This window comes from Hipposideros armiger, unplaced genomic scaffold (genome assembly GCF_001890085.2).
Source record: "Hipposideros armiger isolate ML-2016 unplaced genomic scaffold, ASM189008v1 scaffold_131, whole genome shotgun sequence".
In the NCBI taxonomy this organism is placed as follows: Eukaryota; Metazoa; Chordata; class Mammalia; order Chiroptera; family Hipposideridae; genus Hipposideros; species Hipposideros armiger.
In genome coordinates, this window is record NW_017731481.1 from 2,910,261 (window position 1) to 2,926,323 (window position 16,063).

General features: G+C 41.3%; 1 protein-coding gene across 6 annotated transcripts in view; it reads left to right on the forward strand.

Annotated features, from left to right (window-relative positions):
- Positions 1–16,063, forward strand: part of CSGALNACT1 (chondroitin sulfate N-acetylgalactosaminyltransferase 1) — a 353,757-nt gene that overhangs the window by 312,882 nt on the left and 24,812 nt on the right. For all 6 annotated transcript variants that reach the window (XM_019649308.1, XM_019649311.1, XM_019649310.1 and 3 more), the window contains 2 exons: positions 2,879–3,095; positions 12,216–12,317. In XM_019649308.1, the coding sequence (XP_019504853.1) occupies positions 2,879–3,095; positions 12,216–12,317 (319 nt within the window). The remainder of the gene's footprint in view (positions 1–2,878; positions 3,096–12,215; positions 12,318–16,063) is intronic.

Here is a 16,063-nt window from a genome sequence, read left to right on the forward strand (position 1 = left end):
TTGCATTTGCTACTGTGCATGCCAGCGTACGGGCTGGAAGCCATTCCTGCCCCATTCCTGCCTCAGCATGCTTCAGCTCCCCCCTTTTCTGTCAGTCCCTTTCTACCACTAATGCTTTCCAGGAGGCACAGGGTCCATTTAAGTTGTTGTCCTTTGTGTTACAAGAAGACAGAGTGCTGAGTGTGTGCAGGTGTGGGGGCATGCGCCTGTGGGTGTGGGATGGATACCTGGGTGTGGGTTTGGGTGGACATAAGTTGCAAGAGAGTTTTAAATAACTTAAAATAGTTGGAGCGAAGGGATCTAAAATCAGATTGCTAAGATGTAATTAATTTAATTAGGCAGAGGATGGGGAAATATGCTAAAAAGTTACGTAATGGCTGTTTCAAGGCATAGGATGTGAGAGACAATGAGAAGGCAGCTGAAATTGGAGTTTGCAGGTGAGCCTGGGTATCCTGGCCTTCCTGATAGCAAGGAGAGCCATGCCTGGAACCACTAACAAAGGCTGCTCCCTGTCATACTGGGCTGACGGTGCCTGCTCCACAGAGGCAGCTAGTCTTCCGTTGGTTATAGGAATCATTATTAATAAGACTTAGCACATTCTCTCGGTTTTTTTATAAATAGATGTCCATCTCTTGAGATGGCTTTGTGTGTATTTCTACCTGTGTTTTCAAATCTATGGATTTAGAGTTAAAAAAAATTAATGATTCTTATCTTGTTGCTGAGAAAGAAAATGATTCAGTTGGGGAAAAAAACCCCAAAAAACCAAAACAATCCCCAGCCCATGTACATTTTTATCTGCCCGTTAAACTGTCAGCAGCCATTTCCATGTTTATTGCTGCGTGGTGAGGAGAGGGTATACTTGCTGACGCTGAGTAACAGAAGCTTGACAAGGCGCAGCCACTGACCCCAGCAGGCCTATTCTGGTTGTTCAGATGATGCTGTTACCAAATGCGACTCCTTTCTGACTCAGCACACCTTATGTGGACCCTGGGAGTTGGTGGTTTACCCCGCTGTGGCTGCTGTAAACACATTAGAGGTGGGGAAGAGCCTGTTTCCTCCATGAGTACTTGTTGCCTGAAAGAATGAACAGGCTTTGAAGGGAACCACTTCACCTTTTCACAGACATCCTTTGAGCTTCTTAAGAAAGGAACCTCTTCTTTTTAGACTTCTATGAATGGCCCCTGCAGGGACTCTCAATTCTGTTCCAGCATGAACTCAGCAAAACTTGTCAGCTCCCCTGACTTTGAGGGCTGCTGAGAAGTATCCCTGTCACCCAGGGAAGTGATGAAGGCTTCAGATGGGGACTCGGTCCTTGTAACTCTCTGCTTCACGTCCTTCAATCACCCAGTCACCCGTGCCCACTGCCAGCAGCTCGCGCATTTTGAATCTCCAGGCAGGCCCGTGAGAGAGCTGTGAGAAATGACGCTGTGAGAACTCTCGGTACCAAAGTCCTTGTGGTGGTACCTGAAGGAGATCCAAACTGAACAGGATGAAAGAAGCTGCAAAAGCGGGTCTATAGGATGAAGAGCTCCTATGAGGCAAGAACAGAGAAGAGAACTTAGCAGTGTTGGTGAAGAACCTGTAGTTCCCACAGAAGAAAAGAGAAGTGGTTTGTGAGACACCTTGGAAACTCTATTTGACCGCAGGCAGAGATTTTGCCTGGAAATTTACGTGTGTAGCTACTCAAAGACTGGGAGGTGCATTCAAGCTGTGGGGGTGAAGAGGAAGGAAGAGACAAGGAATAGAAAACATGGCAAATCAAAGATAAGAGATGAGGAAGCTTATCTGGTGATTTGTTGAATTTTATGGGGGTTTTTTTTCTGATTATAGAAAAAAACACCCACAATACTGGTGATATTGGGAAGGCATTGGAGCATTGGTGCCTGAGGATTGTGTGCTTATTAGATAGGGAAGTTCTGTTGGGTCAGGCCCTCGGGATGCTCACCCTGAGCGTTGAGCTGAGATGCTGGGTCACATCTTCAACTTGACAAGTGAGAGTGTGTGGAGTTTCAACAACAGTGACATGGGGTGGAGCACAGTTTGGAGGGTCCGTAAATAGACTTTCCAACGAGTCTGGCTGTGAAGCACTGAGCTCTGCTTCTTCCCAGAGGTAGGAAGGACGATATAAAACTAAATAAAATGTGTGTTTACTGCTGTGCTGAGCACTTTATGTTTTTTTCCTGCTTTAATGCTTCCAGAAGCTTCCAGAAGGCCACATGACCCATGGGACTTGTCCTGAATAGATTACTATAGTCAGTTCATCTGAAATGGCTAATATTTCTGTGATAATTTTAACACATTTTAAAAAATTAAATGTATCAATTATAATAATTATTTAATCATATTGCAGAAAATGTAGATAATAGCAGAAAAGAAAAAAAAATGTATAACCCCACTCCACATCACAGCCAGTCTTATTTTGACATATTTCCTTACAGTCTTTGCTTTGATGCCTCTATATACAGTTTTGTACCCAACATTCTCCCCATGTTTTTATGAAGTCTTCATGCCTGTGATTTTGAAATGAATGGTATTTCGATCTCTTTTGGGATTTTTAAAGTGGGAGCATTTGGAGTTTTCTAATAATTATTAGTTGTAGGGATTTAATCTTAATTTAATTTTTTAAAAAAGGCATTTTGTGCTAGATCTCAGCTATTAAAACACTCAGCAGGCAAGGCTGATTTTTTTTTTCAACTGACCAATTTAATCTTTATTCTCATTTTTATTGTTTTCAATTTTTTTCTCTTTCAGTAACATTTTTATGAGAAATAAAATGGAACTACATGTACAAATGCTTCATTAATCATTGGAAAACTACGTTTTTGTTGTTGTTAAGGCTAATTTTGAAAACTCTCTTTTCTTGTGTTCCTGTTAACAGGGATTTACCGCACAGAAAAGGATAAAGGCACCTTGTACGAGCTCACATTCAAAGGGGACCACAAGCATGAATTCAGACGACTTGTCTTGTTTCGACCATTTGGCCCTATCATGAAAGTAAAAAAAGAAAAACTCAACATGGCCAACATGCTTATCAACGTTATTGTGCCACTGGCAAAGAGGGTGGACAAGTTCCGACAGTTCATGCAGAATTTCAGGTCTGTTTGTTCGTACCTGTTTATCTTCCTCAGTGTGGTGTGTGTTAAAGGCTGATATCATTTCCCACATCTCCCTCATTTCCCCTGCCAAATACAAAGGCCCCTTTCTCTTCTTGTTTAACTCTGTTTTCTTCATATAAAGTTTATCATTGGCGTTTGCGTTTCCCTAAAGCACGTAGAAAGCTGCCAGATAAGCGCGTTTGCCTTCAGAAGTGAAAAGTAGGGAGGTCTGGGTTTTCATCAGACCTGCAAAGATGGCCCCCTGCCTGCTGGGTTCAGTTTTAATTGAGTTTGAGCTCAGGTGTGAGGACAGCAGGGGCCATGCTATTTCATCAGTGGAGTGGGCCGTCCCCAGACTATCAGAGGTGAGCGCCCACGGGCTGGGGGACTTGTGCTAGAGGATGCGCTCACTCAGCTGCCAACTGGCTTCATTTGCTGTCCTGCTCTAGCAGTGGCTGCAGTGGATTAAATCTGAACCTATTTTTTTATTTTAACCTATGTCTCCTCAGAGATTAAATTTAGAATTGTGCCAAGAAGTTTCCAAGCACTCATTTTTGTAGCTGCTCATGAAGGCTAAGTGGGGTTTTATTTTCAGATGCAATAATGTAGTTTTTATATGTGTGTCTTTAAGCTCTTGTGCAGTGTTGGCTCTTATAAGCTATTATAGCTAATATTCACTTACTGGTTGAGGTTAATCAGCTAACTTACTTACACAGCTGGTTTTAAAGATAGACACTCATATGTGTCTAATTAAAAATCTTGGAAGATCGAACGTATTTTTAATTTTCTATCATTGAATTCACATTGTCAAAAGCCAGTAATGCGCAGTATAAGGGTGTGGTTGGTACTTCTCAAAATTCTGGATAATGAATGTACTCTTAAAGATGTTTACATTTGAAGAGTAGACTTTTTCTAATTAAACTTTAAGGTCAGAATCTAGTAGTCTTAGAAGATACCTTTTGGAGGTCATTTAGCCTAATCCTCCCTTAGTTCAGAATCCCTCGATAGCATTCCTGACATACAGTTCTCTATGGGTGCGTGTGTGTGTGTGTGTGTGTGTGTGTGTGTGTGTGTGTGTGTGTGTGTACGTGTACCAGAAAACTGCCTCCTTCACAAGGTAGGCTGTCTCCATGTTAACCAGCTCTAGATAGAAAACTTGCTTTTATTAGGACCTGAAGCCTGCCTCCCTGTAATTTCTACCCAGTGTGTCAAGTTCCAGCCTCTGAAGAAATGACTGAACAAATCCATTTTCTCTTAAACATCATAGCCTTTCAAATATGTGAAGAAAAGCATCACAATTTCCTTTGTCTTTTCTGTTCCAGGTTCAGGAGATGTGCCTTTAGTAGTTATATCATGCAGATTAGGGTAGGCCAGTCTTTCCATCTGTTCCCAGTTTGTAGAATACCCCTGTGGATGTGTACAATCACTTGACTGTTGGCTGTGTTCTCCTGGCTCCAGTACTGAAGTATCTTTGTCACTTTGGCTTCTTTCAGTCTTTCTCTGATGTTTCTGTGTTCTCTCTGTCTTCTCTTTGGAATGGCAGAATGCTGCTGGTTGATTAAGCATTACATCCTAAGAGGGATGGAACCTGTGGTTGCCACTAGGCATTAAGTCAAATCATTACTCCCAGTGGCTGGTGTGCCCATTTCTAGGACTTTCTAGGACAAGTTTATAGTAAATTCCTTTGGTCAGGAAGCTGCCCAGAGCTTGCCAAGATTAAGGGCCCTGAGATTTGCTTCAATATGTAGGCCAGTCTCTGAGTGTGTTGAGCTTGGTAAGGTGGTGCTTGTGCTTAAGGAATGTCTAGTCAGTGAAGGACCAAGTCCTCTGCATAGGACTTCGGGGCCTGGACTAGCAGGATTCTCTTCAATATAGATGACTGGCTATTGTCTTTGTGTCATGAGGATTGCAAATAATTAACAACGGGAATAAAGCTAGAAGGGAAATATTGGTGAAAAAAGTAAACTTAGTAGCTTACAAGTCTCCAGAAGCAAGATGGTAAAATGAGATGTAATTCTAGTTGATGTTTTAAAATCAAACAAAAATCCTAGGGCCTTTTCTCTTGACTTTTACCCTTGGGATGGTTGCATGTAGGCAGGAGGGCGTGAGTGGGAAGACTTGTTTCATGGGAGGAATATTTAGAGGGCCTGTGTGTGTGCCAGGCACTCGACTAAGCGTAAGGCTAAGAAGACGAGTTGGAAATGCAATGTTTGCCTTCATGGAGAGTAGGATCTAGTCATACATACAGAGCTAGAAGCTACTGCAGAAATAGACACAAGGGACAGTGGGACAGAAGATGTTTGAGCAGAAGGTTTGGTGGGGAGTTTTCTCTGGAGTATAGGTGTTTCTGAATGTGTTGAGGTCTCTGAAAAAAATGAGGCGATAGAGGATACTCAAACCTGAGGGTATTTAATTCTATGTTGGAATTCAGTAAAAGTGGCATTTCAAATCAGCCAGCAGAAAATGGACTGTTCAGTGCATGGCTTTAGCACAACTAACCAAACATAGCAGAAAAAATTTAACTCTTACTTTACACCAAACCCAAAGTAAATTCTGGTTAAATATTTAAATGCAATTAATATGACCATAAAAAGAATTGGGAGGGTTGGCTGGTTAGCTCAGTTGGTTACAGCGTGATACTAATAATGCCAAGGTTGCCAATTCAATCCCCATATGGGCCACAGTGAGTTGCACCCTTCTTAAAAAAAAAAAGAATTGGGAGAAAATACAAGGGGCTATTTATTAAATATTTGATATTAAGCCCTTTCCATCCCACAGTTGGAAACTGTTAACTGTGGTAGGCACTGAAGATGGCACAATGAGTGATTTTTATTTCCTTCTTTCGGATTCTCTCTGTTCTGCAAATTTTTATATAGTTAACATATATTTTTTTATGTTTTATTAAATATTCAATGAAAATTATTTTGGGCTTTTATAATTTAAACATGATTTTTTACTTATAAAAGTGATACATGGCTCTTATAAGATGTTTAAACAACATAGAACACACCAAGGAATAAATTATTTAAAAATTCACTCTTGACCCTGCCTTCCCAAATTAACAATTTTTAACATTAATTGAACACCATCTAGGTACCTTTCTTTGTATATATGCAAACAGAAGAATAACTTGCTAGCTAGGAATAATTTACTATAACATGAGATATACTATATATTTTATTTTTAATTAAAGAATTAAAATTTATTTAAATTTATAAAAGAAAATCTGAAATATAACCAAAGAAATTGCTGATCTTTAAGAAAATGTTTCTCTGCTATAAGAGATACCAGTTCCTAAGAGAACCCGCTAAAGTTAAAAAAGTGATTCTCCAAAACAGAAAAGATTGGAATTATTATATATTTTTACTACACACTATAATTTTAGATTGGATTGATTGAAAAATTACAACAAGAGGAGGAAACCTGCACAGTTGCACTTTCTCCCTCTCCTATGTCTCATCTTCCAATTTTGTTAGCTGTTGATTATTTTAACCCTGTCAGGGTTTGGAACCTTTACATTCTGTTTTGTAACCACAGTTCTTATGTTAAAGTGGATTTAGTATGTTCATTAGCTCTCCTCTGACAATAGTTTCTCCATTCCTAAGGTCTTGGTTGGCTAGACTTCATGGTCAAGAAATTTTTTCTTGAAGAAATAAGTGCTTGAGAATAGAATGTCCACTTATTATCTTTAGAGTTTAAGTATAACTTTGCTGGACTTCGGGGACTCTTTCCTGAGGACTCTGTAGACATTCTTTGTGCATCTAATGATGCCATGGAGAAGTGTTAGGACAATTTTATTTTGTCTGCCCTGAAAATGACTTACTTGTACTTTTACCTAATGCCCCAAAAATTCCTTTGTTAGTCTTGAATCATAATAACTTAATCAGAAGATGTCTCATCTCAGTGTCTATTCTGTCTCAGATTTTCCTGTAATTCAGTTTTCTTTATTTGGTTTGTGGATTCTTTCATTTCAGGGAACTTTTTTTTTTTTCTTTAAGATGGTATTGGGGGGAGGGGAAAAGACAAGTTGCTGTCCTTTTGTTCTTCAGTCTAGTTGTGGAAGACGTCGCTTCACTGGCCCATGTTGGTATTTTCCAGGGAATTTCCCGGGTGAGGCAGTTGTTCGCTGGCCACTGGACGGCCACTCACAGCAGCTCACAGCCGTTCACACTGGCTGCCGGCCACTCACAGTAGCTCACGGCAGCCCACTACCGTCCCACTGCAGCCCACGCCGTCGCCGGCGGCCCACGGCAGCCCAGCTGTAGGGGGCACAGTGTCACTGGCCCTTCATGCGGGACCCGAACCCGGGCCCTGCCTCCCAGAACTGGCATCCCAAGTCAACTGCCAACCAGCGTGCCTCTCAGCCAGCCCTCAGGGAACTTTTTTGGGTGTTCTAATTTTGAGTATTTAAACATTCACCATATTTTTTAATCACACCTCATTACTTCTGCTTTGTCAGATTCCCTGCTTTGCAGACAGGGAATTGTATTTTCTCAGGTCTTCTCCACTTATTAGCTTCTCTCTATTTTTTAAGCCTTTCCTTTATGTGAGAAATTTGATTTTCACATATATCTATTCTGTGCCTTGCTCTTTTTATTTTATTGCTTCTGTTTGCTTTGTTTACCAATGTATTTTCTGAGCACAGAATGTGCCTGTTAACCTTAATCTGTTGTTTTGTCACTTCCTCTTTGAACTTTTTTTATTAAATTCACATTTTTTTAATGAAAGTGTGAAACATTTGTAAGACATTTTCTTCTGTTTGAGTTCTATTTTCTTTCAGACTACGTTTTCATTGGGTTTTTGAACACTGTTGTTTTCTTAATTCTCTCTCTCTCTTTTCCTTTAATTTTGTTGTTATTCTTGAAATGTGGTAGCTATGATGTTTCCTTTATCCTTCTTCTGCATGGCCACCCAGGTCGTTTGCTCTGATGTAGGGGTGGATTCTCCTTGGCCACCTCCACGTCTTGACTGAGAACTGTTTGTGTCCCACTCCTAGCTATATTCTGAGGACAGGGCATTTATTGTTCTATCACTTTATTTGTAGTCTGAAAAAATGGGTACAGGAGAGAAAGAACTCAGCTTTGTGCAGCCTTTGTTGGAGGTTCCCAATTCCTGTGGCTCTTCTGAGTCCCGGGATGGATCTGTGAGTTGTACCAAGCTCACGCTCCCTAGTTGTGGGTGGATCTTTTCCCTGAGGGGTAGAGTATTTGCTCTCAGAATGGGCGGGCCCTTGGTTAAGGCCCGAGGCCTGGAACATCTGAGAGAATCAGCCCCATTTATTTATTTCTCTTACCTGTTGTCTTCAGCAGCTCTTTCCAAAACTCCCACAAGTGGAAACAAAGAGAAGAGATAAGGTTTTGGCCCTCTATTTAATGGTGTATGTGTGTGTCAGGAGGAGACATATGTAAGATACTTTATGGGGCTGTCAGTGACTCTCCTCCCTTCTCCTCTTCCTGCTCTATGAAGAATCTTGGCTTGTGATGGTCTTTTATCCTTTGGTTCTGCCAAGTCCACCTTTTGCAGGGGGGTTAGTTCACAGAACATAATTAGGTTAGTTTTGCCTTCCTTCTCTACTTTCTACATGATATGGAGAGACCAAATATTCCGCTATGGCCCTTCCTGTACTGAAGTCCTGAAGTAGGAGTTGGGATTCCTGCCTCTCCCCAGACTAGCCATTCCCTTAGGCTCCTTCTCCCCACCCAGCTGCTTCTCCAGCTCCTCTTCTGGAGGAATTTGCTGGAGCTGGGAGCTATGTGAGGCTAGAAGCGAATCTTTCTTTTCTTTCTTTGGCCTCCTCTTTGTGATGTTTAAGGCAGAAGATTATGTCCCTTTCATTGGTCATTTATTGGTAGCAAGACTTTTGCTGTTTTCCACTATTTGGGGTACATGGTTTGCGATGATCACTATTTGAAGTTGATTTAATGGAAACATTATCCTTTCAGTGTATCTCCTTTAAAACATAAACCACCCAATTGTTACTGCACTTATTCCATCCTGCCTTATATTATAGCTCTTCAACCATCCATTCCTTCTAATACACTGTAAAGTCCCCGAGGCAGGAAGAGTGACCAGTTGTCCCCGTTTGCTTGGGAGTGAGGAGTTTCCTGAGATGTGGACTTTCAGGGCTGAGACCTGGAGAATCCCAAGCAAACTGGATGGCGGGGCCCCCAACAGGGACCATAAATGATTATTCTTTTTCTTTTCTTTAAAAGATTTTTATTGGGGAATTAGGGGAGGGGAACAGTGTTGGGGAATTGGGGAAGAAGAACAGACAAGTTGTTGTCCTTTTGTTCTTCAGTCTAGTGTGGAGGATGTTGCTTCACTAACCTGTGTTGGTATTATCATTGCGCTCTTTCTGGGTGAGGCAGTCACTCGCCAGCCATTGGATGGCGGCTCTTGGCAGCTCACGCCAGCTGCCAGCTACTCATGGTAGCTTACGGCAACCCACTGCAGCAGGGACTGCAGCCTATGCCGTCACCAGCAACTCACGGTAGCCCAGCTCCAGGATGAGCTGTCGTTCACCATCTTAGCTGTAGAGGGCACAGCGTCACTGGCCCTCATGTGGGATCTGAACCGAGGCCCTGCTGCTCAGAGATGATGTCCCAAGCCAACTCTTAACGAATGCGCCACTTGGCCAGCCCTAATTATTCTTTTTAAATCTTACTCCAGTAAGAATAATTAATTGCAAACAAAGTTAACTCAAGGCATCTAGGCAGCCTATGTCCATGTACAAATAATGACACCAAAATACAGACATCTTCATGTACATAGTCACCCACATACACACTCTTTCTCACATACATCTTTGGGATGGAGTCTAATGAGAATTCTTTTGAAAAATACAAAAATTATGAGATAATTCAGACAGATAGTGATGTTTTCCTAGTACTATGTTTATTCTGTTGTTGAGCATTTGTTTATTGCATTATAGACAATTTCAGTCATGCACGTAGATGGAGAACTTCTCAAGGGCAGAAACATCTTATGCATTTTTTAATATCTCCTGGTAGAGTGTCTGGCACATGGTCTGTTGTTTGTTTGGTTAGTGTTTGCTGAATGAAGCAAGGAATAAATAAATAAATGGAATAGACCCTTAGAGGTGGACCTCAGAACAAATTCTGCTTTACCTTTTTGGGAAGCCTCAGCTGCTGAATGAAGAGTAAAGGTCCAATGTATCTGTGTTATTCCTTGAAAACAGGAAGTGCTTTTTTACAATGCCAGCAAAGATGTTACTAGAAAAACGAAAATCCTTTTTATTCAAGGCTCCACAGGTGACTTTCTCCTGATTCTGGGGTGGGTTTTTTCCAACAGCACACACAATTTTAAAGCATGTTTTTTTGGGTGCTTGGTGCTGTGTGTGCTTTAATTCTACTCTGGCAAAGGAAGTTAAAGCATTATCAGGCAAGTTTGCAGAAGGGATCTTTTATGTACACAGAATTTTATTGTTGGTAGGTGATGAATCAGTCTGCAGGGACTGGGACTGTGAGGGAGCTCTCAGTTTTGAAGCACCTTGTAACATCCTGGGCCTCTGTTTCTGGTCCCTTGACTGTTTCTAAGAGCTCTGCCATCAGTCTGGGTTTCAGAGGCAGCTCTTACCTTACTTCCACTGGAAACAAACAAGCCAGGCCTGTGACCAGGGTGATCCCTGTGTGTCCCTTGCCCAGGATCAATATAATTTTCCCTGATATTTCTTCCACCAGGAATTCTCTTCTTCCTCCTCTCTACCTTTTTAAACCCTGTCCATCTTTCAAGGCCCCAGCCATTCTAGCCCACAGGATTTGCCATGCTTTCTGAATTCTCTCTACTTTTTATCAGTTCCATGAGGGGTCCTTATTTTATTTGAGCTCATTTTATTTCTTATGTAAGTTTTTTTGAGGGCAGGAACCATACCTTTTATTTCTTTGGATTTCTCCTAGCCACCTCAGCTAGACAGTCACCCCTTTTCGGTGTCATTTTAAAAAGGATAAATTGGCCTTTGCAATTAGAGCTCAGGGATTTCTGAGAAGCTGTGATGTGGATTGTTGTCTGGGGGTTAAGGAAAGTTTAAGGAAAGGCGCTAACACAGAGACAAAAGGGATAAAATGAAAGGACATGCAGCATATTAAAATATCACAAAATATCATCCCATCAGTAGAATCTTTCCATTAACTTGCTTCTTGAAAACTCCTGTTAAAATTATGCACACACATATATGCACACATAAATACATAAATACATATTAAAACACATGTATTTGCACTCATACATTCATATACACATAGCTCCACATACATTCACACACATATTACACACGTCTGTATGAAATAAACCCTCAGCAGAGGATCTTACTAGGTTAGCTAGGTATAACCGTTGAGAGAACAGGTCATGGGCAAATAACAGGTAAACTTTGGTGGGGAAAGCAGGTCTAGACAAGCTGGAAGCCAGAGGCCTGGCCCTGAGCGAGCTGTCGGGACCCTGGAACATGACGTGCCAGGTGCCTGGGGCAGTCAGAGTTCCAGAGAGGAGAAATGGAGAAATAGTAATGGTGATTGTGTCTGCTTGGGAAGGTGAGACACAGCAACTGTGCTTCCTCCTCGTCATTCCTTCAGATGGTCATGCCACTGGGTGTTACCAAGGGTTTCTAGAGTCGTAAGAATGTCTTTTTACCTTTGCTCATTCAGTCTTTCAGACTGTCTTTGGCATGCACAGGAAAAGCCATAGACAAGGATTCTGGTCTCACCCGCTCTGGGCTTTAACTTTCACCTGTAAAGCGGAACTTATGTCTTCTATATTTCATAGACTTCTGATGGCAGAGAAGGGTCGGATCCAGTGCCCTTCCCATGACACTGGACAGCCCTAACGGGCCAGGCCTATGGCAGAGTGGACTCATGGCCTCTTGCACCTGAATTTTCCCTGACCACATCTGCACATTTAAATTTCATTGTTTGCTTGGTAAGATCACTACAAATACAGGTCATTGTGGTGGTCAGCCGGAAATGTCCCACTGCCCTACCTCTGCTCTTCTGGCAGTTCACGCAGTTTACTTCAAGACCCTTTTGCACTTTATAAAATCGGCATTTGTTTCGGCCTTGCCTGTTATGGTGCAAATAGGTCCAGACATACATGTCTTTTGTTTTCTAGGGAGACATGCATCCAACAGGATGGGAGAATTCATCTAACTGTTGTTTACTTTGGAAAAGAAGAAATGAATGAGGTCAAAGGAATACTTGAAAACACTTCCAAGTAAGTACAATGTGGAGCTGTAATCCGGAGTCATGGTAACTGAGCTCATCCTCATCCAAGGCTGAAACTTCTGCTTTAGTTTTATTTTCTTTACTACTGTGGGTGAACTAGGGGATTGAGTGGTCGCTGGCCGTGTTTAGGGGGAATTCTGCACCCTCCCTGCCTGACACTAGTCCTCATTGTGCAGGGTGTTGATTTTTAGGATAAACTGCCTTGAGCAGCAAAGGTGGGAAGCGTGGGCTTTTTGGGGCTTCCACAGGACTGGATGTCATCATTCTTAGAACTGCAGATGTGGGGGGCTTTATGTTGCCGAATGGGAATTAGGGAAGGCACAGCTGTGCAGTGAGCTCCCTCTCAGCCACAGCTTGTCAGGCTAACAGGGATACCCATACTTGGCTCTCGTCCACCTAGCAAATGGCCTCACTCTTCTGATTTTCATTCTTTGTGCATTTTGAGAGATTAAGGGGAAGCCAGAAGTGATGGCTGGGGCAGGATCCTTGATGAAATGTACTCAGTTGAACAGAAATTATCTAACTAAAACTTTAGAGTTAGGGTTGTATGTTTATAGCTTGTTGATTGGTTGCATGGGAGAAATAAATGTATTCGAAAGCAGCAGAGATGGATTTCTTTTCCTACCACAATAAATATACAAGTATTTATTTAGTAAGTAAATATCTATGGTATTTTCTACTAGTGAGGAGGCTGGAATGGTACTGCCGTGCTCCCCTCTGGTTTGCCATGGAGGTTTGCAGGGTTTCAGTTGAATCACTGGGGAGGAAGTTTCTCCATAAATGAAGCTTGGAGGGTGGTCAGTAGTACTCAGTGGCAGAAATAGTCTGAATAGGTTCGTATGGTCTAAATATAGACAGGGCTTCTGTTTTGAGCTTCTGGTAAATGGTAATAGCATGATAGTTAGTCAAAAGGTAAGATTCCAAGATTGAGTCTACTGTTTGTATTTATTTTCAGGCTTTGTTACTAATTTTGTATTAATGGGCACAAGATCAGAATGCTAATTATAATTATTCAAACATTCTGAAGCAGTCCACTGGCCACATTTTGTCAATCACTTGTTTTTGTAAATAAAGTTTTATTGGAATGCAGGCATGCTCATTTCTTTACATGTTATTTATGGCTGCTTTGTGGTATAACTGCAGAGTCGAGTAGTTGTGACAGAGACTGTATGAGTCGCCAAGCCTAAACTTTACTCTCTGGTCCTTTACAATAAAAGTTTGCTGACCTCTGTTCTCAGTCAATACGGAGTTCAAAGTTTAAAACTAGTGACAGCTTAAAGCTATGGCCCCTGTCAAAGGGAGACCAAAGAGAATAAAGTAGTTGAATATCCTAAATGTACATGAAACAGAAATCTCTCGACTGCAGTGCACTGCAATCTCCCTTTCCTTTCTGTTTAGGAACGAGGAGCATGCATTATTAGATTCACGTGCTCTGCACAGTGGACAGGTTTCAGCATCCCTGGAAGTGTCCATCCCTGGGTATGGACTTTTAAAAATTTCCCAGATGATTCTAACATGCAGCCAGGATTGAGGGCCAGTGTCCGAGAAAGTGGTGGTCTACTCCAGAGGCTTTCCATGAGAGGCTTTGATTGCAGCCAGCTGTCCATTCCGATGTACTTTTTTTAAAGTAGCTATCCAGGTGACCCTAAAGCGCAGCCAGGATTGACAACCTCAGTCCTGCTGGGTTTGGCAGAGTCTGAGCACATCAAAGGATGATCAGACATTTGCTGATAGACACCATATATAACCAAATTTACACGAGGCTGATGGATAAGTGGAAGGCCAGCTTAGGCATTGTTATGGGAAATGCCCTTCCTAGTGACTAGAATGCTTAAGGATTCTTATTATCAAGGCATTCTTCTTCATATAAAATTACCTGGCAAGCTGAATTCTCAATCAGAGGGTTGCTTGGTGAGCAAAGAAGGAACAGAATCTGAACAAGAAAAGTAAAATCATTTTAAGTGGTAGGGCTTACTTACTTCATGCGAGAGACCGAGTCAATCAGTGTTTTAAAGCAGTGCTACAGAAACTGACGAAATTAAGTGGAATCGCATTTTTTTGTGTGTTGATGTCCTCATTCTGTTGACTGGTGACATCTGCAGTGTTGATGTCACTGGTGCCTTGGGGCGTGTCCTGCGCCATCCATGGTGTTTTATTGATCAGACCACCTCTCCTAGGAATGCCCCCCCTCACCCTCTGCAGCCAGCCTGAGTTGATTTCACACTGTTGCACTGCCACTCTGCCTTCTAGATGAGTCTTTCTAATTACCCATCACCCCAGCCTGGTACCCATAGTAATCTATATGAAAACTTATATAAGAAACATCATTTAAATGTCATTTTTATCATTCTTTTAGGATGATAAAACTTTTGTTCAGACGTGTCTTTGAATAATTATAGTCATTATTATTATTTACATGGATTATCTTATTTAATACTCACAACAACCTTATGAGATAGATACTGTTATCAGCCCCATTTCATAGGTAAAGAAACTGAGGCTTAGCAAGGGTTTGCCCAGGTTGTCATCTCTTACACATGGGAGAACTAGGATCTGAACCTCGTCCGTGAACTTCCAGGGTGCTCAGTCTTAAAACTGCACCAAATTTTCACTCCAATGTACTCTCTTCTAAAATGCATAATTGTTAGTTGAAAGTAATAAAATTTGAAATCAGTCTAAATGGAATTTATTTCGTTTGGGTATCAGTATTGTGAGTAAATGGTTCTAGATCCAGCTAAATGTATATATATATATTAAGAACATCTTTTAAAAATCTAGTTTAATGACTATGCAATATTTCATTCACACAGTTTATGCTTACTCAATTGAGATTTACTTTTCAGTTGATTGCTGTAGATCAAGTGTTTTGCAAACTGCCGTTTGTGATTCATTAGAAGATTGTGAAATACATTTAGTGGATTATGTTTAGTGTTTAAAAAACATACAAATAGAATAGGATAGAAGATATCAGAGTTCCTCACAAGTAGTAAGGATAAATATTGTTTCATGAAACCTTAATTTCTGTGTGTGTCACACACACACACACACACACACACACACACACACACACACAGTCTGACAATTAAGTTCGCAAACTCATCCTAGAAAAAGTGCTACATACCTCATTGCTGAATGTCACTACAGTCACCTTTTGAAGTACTCCCCTTGGGAAACTGTGCACCGATGCCAGTGCCTAGTCACCCTTGAAAGCAATTTTGGAACTCTTTCTGGAATGACCATCAGAGCTGTCTTCGTATTACTTTGTATGTCCTGAATGTCATCAAAATGTCTTCCTTACAATATTTCCTTTATCTTTGGATAAAGAAAGAAGCCACTGGGGGCCAGATCAGGTGAGTAGGGAGGGTGCTCCAATACAGTTATTTGTTTACTGGCTAAAAACTCCCTCACAGACAATGCCGTTGTGAGCTGGTGCATTGTCGTGATACAAGAGCCATGACTTGTTGGCAAAAAGTTCAGTTTGTCTAACTTTTTCACGCAGCCTTTTCAGCACTTCCAAAGAGTCAACTTGTCCAGTTGGTACAAATTCATAATGAATACTCCTGGTATCAGAAAAGGTTAGCAACATCATTGCAACAAGTTTGTGAACTTAATTGTCAGACCTTGTATGTGTGAAAACTGTGTCATAATGTATAATATATTCCTTTGTAAGCATTGTGGTAAAAATATTTAAAAGTCATTGTCATCGAAAGCAGTACAAATCGATTATCAACATCT